The sequence below is a fragment of the Onychomys torridus genome, chromosome 6, assembly GCF_903995425.1.
Source record: "Onychomys torridus chromosome 6, mOncTor1.1, whole genome shotgun sequence".
NCBI classification, from domain to species: Eukaryota; Metazoa; Chordata; class Mammalia; order Rodentia; family Cricetidae; genus Onychomys; species Onychomys torridus.
The window spans coordinates 67646360-67652557 of record NC_050448.1 but is presented as its reverse complement, the minus strand read 5'-3'; the positions used below and the strand labels follow the sequence as shown (position 1 = coordinate 67652557).

The 6198-nt window shown below is 51.1% G+C and overlaps 1 protein-coding gene across 1 annotated transcript; it reads right to left on the bottom strand.

The window, feature by feature from the left end:
* Positions 1-2016: 2016 nt before the first annotated feature.
* On the bottom strand, positions 2017-5995 carry LOC118585160 (protein S100-A15A). Its single transcript, XM_036189340.1, has 3 exons — positions 5958-5995; positions 4530-4754; positions 2017-2475 (listed from the first exon to the last, which is right to left on the bottom strand). Exons 2-3 carry the CDS (start codon positions 4677-4679, stop codon positions 2299-2301), a joined length of 327 nt encoding a protein of 108 aa, XP_036045233.1. The 5' UTR covers positions 4680-4754; positions 5958-5995; the 3' UTR covers positions 2017-2298.
* Positions 5996-6198: the final 203 nt, after the last annotated feature.

Below are 6198 nucleotides of genomic sequence, written 5' to 3'. Positions count from 1 at the left end.
TCAGGATCCTTGGACCTAAAGTATCCATGAGTGAGGGCTTCCACCCAGCACCTCCAGTAGGATGAACAGTGGGTCTGTGAATTCTTACCATCAGATTAATATTCCCTCTAAGTGGGTAGCAGGGTCGTCTAACCGCAGGAGCCATACATATGTGCTGAGAACTTAACTGGCTTGGCAGAAACAAAGACATTCTAGAAGAAGCACTTTGTGTCTCTCAACCTAACAGACTATTGAAACAATGGACCCCAAAGAAATAGGAAGTCCCCCGGGAGCTCACAGTGGGAGAGGGGAAAGGCACCAGCCAGAGGGGGCCTGACTCCAGGAAGGATATTTCACAGTGTTCTAACCGCTTCTCAGACAACCTTACAGGATGGACTGAAGCCCAGATCAGTAACAGGCAGGACCACACCTAGACTTGGGCTGCTTCCGTGTGCGTATCCTTGGACCGCTATTTACATTTTGATCTTCCTTCAGGAACTTGGAGAGATACCAGGTCTCTTTGTCCTTCCAACAGTACCACGTGGTTAAATCTCCTTTTTCTACCTTTCACTTCTGACCTTCTTCTTTAATCGGCTTATTGGGGACAGGTAGCCAGACCTGACTTGGGACACAGGTTATGACCTCCGAGTCCAGTTAAAGAAGGAAGTAAGCATGTTGGAGGAAAGGCAGAATTTGTAATTACCTGACAATATGGAGCAATCTAGAGCTGTGTTTACAGGAAAAGACTGAGTTCCCGAGTTTGTGTCTCAATAGCCAGGGTCTGAAGAAAGGAGGGTAGAGGAAGCAAGCTTGATGGAGAGGCTACCAGGAGAAGTTGGGGTAGGTGCTAGTGCTCAGACTGCCAGAGCTTTGGTGACCTTGAAGGGTCATGTGACCCACCACCTTTCAATGTAACAAGCAGGACCTGCCTGGGCACTGAGGAAGGGCAGCTCAATAACCCAGGATACTGGCTCATTGGTATGAGCAAGAAGTAATCAAGAGGTGTCATAGGAGGGCCGTAGGTCTAAGTCACTAGACTTCATTCCACAGGGGTCCCCTCCCTTATTTCCTTCCTCAAAAACCTGCTGAATCAGTCCTGTGAGGACACTAGGCCAACTGGAGAGAGACAGAAGTATGTTCCTCTACAGGACTCTCCCTCAGGGGGAAAGGGATGCAAACATCTGCCCATAGGAAAGCAATGTGATGAGTCCCTGCTATCAGAAAACTCGGATCTGGAGTCTTCAGAAAAGACAGGCCACCAAGATGGGCACTAAAATTGTCTGGAGGCAAAGAAACCCTTCCTGAAGAATTCCTCCCTGATCTCTGGGCTTCCAGGAGGAAAAAGAATGGCAGAGTTGGGTAGCAAGAAGGGCAGGGACCATGGGAGGACTTGGCCCGTTGAGTCATGAACAGCTCAGAGTCAGGAGAAACACCCGTCATCACCACGCCCAACCCCTCTTTCCTCCAGACAACTCCCAGCTTCTGTTCATCACTCTTCGAGTGGCAGGTGTCTGCTGCTTTGTTGGGCTGATTGCTGGCTTTGCAGGCCTTGCCCTTCTGACTCAACATACACAGAACCCAGTGGACAGTGCGCCCTAACACACTGGCTCCCATGCTGACACGGGTCATGCCCAGGTCAACAACCAACATCATCTTCCCCAGGATCACCAGTGGCAGATACCTGGGTCTCACCCTAGACCTCTCCTCTCCCTCAATCTGTCCTTGAAGACTAGGACTTTGACATTTACATGTCTCTCCTTCTCTCCTCTCTTCCTTCGGTCCCTCTGTGCAGCTACTGACCTGTCCACATCGCACAAGTCCAGAATGGGCAGGAACCCCTTATTGAGTCTCCAAGTTCTCCCTACCTGATGCATCCTCTAAAGTGCCCAAGTTCCACTACCCCATTTTCAAGGGTAAAATGCAAACGTCAGTGTCCACCTGAGTAAATGAAGCTCACATGTTCCCTTGGACATTTATTTCCAGATAGTTCTCTGCTGTTCCCAGACATACTACCTGAGTCTCCACTGCGAGTATATCTTCTTGGCCAGGATTCCCCACTCAAGCAAGGGATTACCTAAGGCAGGCGCCATGTCTTCCACCCCCAAATGACATTCCACACAGTAAAGACTAAACTTCTTTTACCGAACATTCATGGATACCCAGAACCATGCCCTGGGTACGTCCCAGAAATATTTGTGGTACTATTTGTATACATGTGCGCACACAAAGAAGACATACATAGCTGAATTTTGTAAGCTGTTTGTAATCAGGCCATGCCTCCCAGAACAGACTTCAGTGGTGAAAGCCTGTCTGGCCTCCCTAGTAGAGGCTGTGCTGGGCACAGTAGTGTGTGCACAGCTGCCGGTGGAACTGCAGATGGTAGTCCTTCACCAGTTTGCCCAAGATGTACAGGAACTCATCAAAGCAGATCTGGTTGTCCTTGTTTTTGTCAGCCGCCCGGAACAGCTCCGTGATGTAGTATGGTTGCCTGCGGCCCTGAGGAATACAAAGAGGATCAACACCACTGAGCACCCAGTACACCTATCCTCCAGACCCCTCCTCCTGCTGGAGATGGAAAGATCACAGCAGCACCGTCCCCCTACAAGGAGCATTCAGCAAACAAGCCCTCAAGCAGAGTGTCAGTGACGAGGTCACTGCCTGCTACAAAATCAGGCTGAAGAGGCACAGGTGTCGGTGGACACATGGGGCCACTGGACCTAGAGTGGCATGGGCACAAATAAGAGACCAAAAATGGCCCTTTCACGGGAGAACTGTGTGCAGTTCCTGAATAGCAGTCAGCAGCCTGGAGTCCCCAGCCCCATGTCACATACACTCAGTGGCTGTATCTTGTCTTCCCAGCTACCCTGCATGCTCTCCTAGAGAGACACCTGCACAGGCTTCCTGAAGGCAAGACACTGTCTCCTTTCTCCACACTGAGAGCTCCTTAAAGGGAAGGCCAACCTGTCTCCATGCAGACAGACATCTCCCGTGTGACTGGCTGCAGGACCGTCTCCAAGCAGAGCATATCTCTGCGTGCTGAGCTACCTGCCTAGGCATGTTTATGAAACTCTACCTGGTTCACCTATAGAGTACAGAAAGCAGGGAAAGACAGAGAAATGGCCACCGGCGCTGTCCACCATGTCCAAGCAGAGGCTCCTAAGGCTGAAGATCAGAACGACGCAGAGGGGTTGTTTGAGATGGGTCGAAAAGCATGAGGAAAGTCAGGGCTCTTGTTCTGAGAGAAGGTATGTGACAGATGGGGACAGGTAAATGTGGAGGAGAACTAGGGAGTGGCAGGAAAAGCGGGTTTCAGCAAGATTTTCCTGGTGTACATGGGCACACTCAAGTTCAGAAGGGAACGTCTGGGAAGCATTTGAGGGAAGGAAGGAATTTTGTGAGTAGCTGCAGACCTGGAGGGCAGTTGCCCACCCCCTGTGGGAGGGTCAGCAACTTCTCTCCCTGCAGCAGCCCCCCCATCACATTATAACCCCATCACATCCACGAAGCTTCCTAAGCAGAGAAGACCAGAGCCCTCATCAATGCCCATCCTTACCAAGTCTGCGGGCTATGGCCCTGTGTCTGTCCCCAAAGCCCTGCAGCAAAGGCAGACCACCGGCTCCATGATCGCAGTGCTGGGCAATCCAGAAAAGCCCTCAAGGAGTTCTCCCCAGAAGGGAAAGGATTTTCTAAAAACAAGTAGTAAGGAACTTCCACCCCCGATGTCTTCTGAGCTCTCAGAAGAGCATTCCAGAGAGAGTGAGGTTATCTTTTACATTCTTTCTCAAAAGGAGGTAAGTGAAGCAGATATTTTAGAGGAATGAGTTGAGTCTCACTTCTTCTAGAGATGGCAGGCTAGAGAGCCTGGGACACCACAGAGCCTGGGACACCACAGAGTTCAGAAGGCAGCATCACACTTTCCTTCCATGGTGCAGTCCCTAAGAACCGCGGTAGCTGGGGACTAGGATTGATGGACTGGACAAGCAGGCTCTGTAAGCCCAGCTGGCCCCGTCCAGCTCTAAGAAGCCTTAGGGGTGGGAAGTGGAAGAGGTTGTATTTCCCATGCCCACCAGACGAGGGCAGCCTCCATAGCCTAAGTTACTCACTCCAGGCTCATGGCAGAGGCACTGGAGAAGGGACTTAGGCTTCAAGGGCTCACGGAGAGGGTCTGAGTGTAGGGCAGGTGTCACTGATTAAAGAGGCTTGTGAACAGAGAACAGCTTTGAGCCCATGCTCACAGGACACAGGCGCTGCCGAATCAGCAGCTGTGGTGTCGGGCCAAGTCCAAGAGACTAGCTCTTCATGGGCTGAAGTGAAACCAAGCAGGTGACTTCAGAGGAGGGAAGAACAGGCAATAGAGCAAAGCCTGCCCTCTGCACACCCTCCAGCTTCCATCCTCCTTCCAGGAACAGGAGGTTCTCCTGGGAGTCAGCTCCTTCCACCTCACCACTCACCACTCACCACTCATCACTCTCTTCCAATCCCACAAACAGCACGTTCTGGGCACTTAGGTCCTCCCATCATCTCCCACTCCAGCCCCAGACCCAACACACCAAGGTGTCCATGAAGCGAGGCACGCTATCCAGGAGCAGGGCTTTCAGCTCCTCCAGGGACAAGGTCTCCACGTCCCCTTCCCGGGCAGCATAGTGGTGGAAGCAGTGTATGATTTGGAAGAGGGAGTCCTCCACAGGTGTGTCCGGCATGACTGCTGGTTCCAGCCAGGTACAGTTCCAGCAGATCTGCAGAGCAGAGGAGGGGGCGTGGGGACAGTGGAGAGTCTGTGGGGACGGAGCAGGACCCAATCTGCAGAAGCCCAGAACAGGGTGGGCCCTTCCTCCTGGAGACATCTGCCACTTTCCTGTGCTGTGTGGGAAAGGGAGCCTCCTCATGTCCTCACTGGTCCCGTGTGAATTTGGCTCAGTGTCTGCCCTCAACAGACTTACCTGCCTGGTCTCAGACTAAGTCCCTTCACTGGGTCCAGGAGTGGCCTCCTACCTCCTATTTGTCAATAAACATAACAAACACACCTTTGATCCCAGCACTCGGGAGGCAGAGTGAACTCTGTGAGTTCAAGGCCAGCCTGGTCTACAGAGCAAGATCCAGAACAGGCACCAAAACTGCACAGAGAAACCCTGTCTTGAAAAACCAAAAATAAAAAATAAATAAGATGGTTTGAAACAAGACACTGTTTTTGTTGTTCACAGTGAAAATGTTGGCATCCTTGAAAAGGCAAGATCCCTTCCCCTACAGTGAACTACTTTATGGGACCAGCAGAACACTAAAATAATTATGCTTCACAGAAGAATCAGGCTGGGCATCAGGTTGTTCATGTTTTCTTTCTCACTGGAGTATACAGACAGCACAGGCATTGACATCTTTGTCCCCACCACCATCTGCATGCCATCTTCTCTAGGAGCGGACATCCACCTCTCCAGCAAGGTCTCTATAACCCTGGGGCCTTCTCACAGCTCTGTGCACTGTCCATCTGATGCCCATGGTCTCTTACTCCAAACTTCCTACACAGGTAGAGGTAATGGGGAGCTACTGTCCTCCCTACACCCTGTGCAAACAGCAATAATAACAGCCCCACACCCCACTTCTTCTATGCCAGGTAGATGACAGGTAAAGCCTCTTGTACATTATCCCATTTAATTCACACAGACCCCTGAGGAGTTGAGCATCACTGCCTCGTTCTCCTGAAGTGAACATGAAATCCAAAGAGATTAGGGAACTCACCAAGATTACACAATCACTACACCTAGATTTGTCCTCAAATCTTTGTGTTTGTGGACAAGCCCAAAGACATGCTTGCCTGAGGGGATTTTAAACCACTTTGGGGCCACAGTTACATCATTGGGATGCTCGTCCACACTGCACATGTTCTCCAGAACAGACAGACTGAGGGTCTCTGCTCTCTAAGAGCTGCACACATCCAGCACAGCCCACACCACCCCCGAGATGGTCTTGGAAGAGGAACTGACCTGTTGCTCTTGGTGCTGGGCTACTCAGCATCCACAGCTTAGCCTCTGCGTGATCCTGGAAATCAGACAAAAGGCAGTCTTCTGAGCAGGGGAACTCCCATCATGCTGGACATCCTGCCCATTCCTGGTCCACTCACTTATGACAGCCGGTGTGTGACTCTCCTCAGGTTCCTCTACAGCAGGACCAAACCTTAATTGCATTTCTAGGATGACATCATCACACTCCTTGCTAAGATAAACT

Coding starts and splice junctions, on each gene's coding strand:
- LOC118585160 (XM_036189340.1), bottom strand. CDS start 4,679: ATGCCGGACACACCTGTGGAGGACTCCCTCTTCCAAATCATACACTGC. Junction 2,476..4,529: donor CTCGCTTCATGGACACCTTG/GTGTGTTGGGTC, acceptor TGTATTCCTCAG/GGCCGCAGGCAACCATACTA.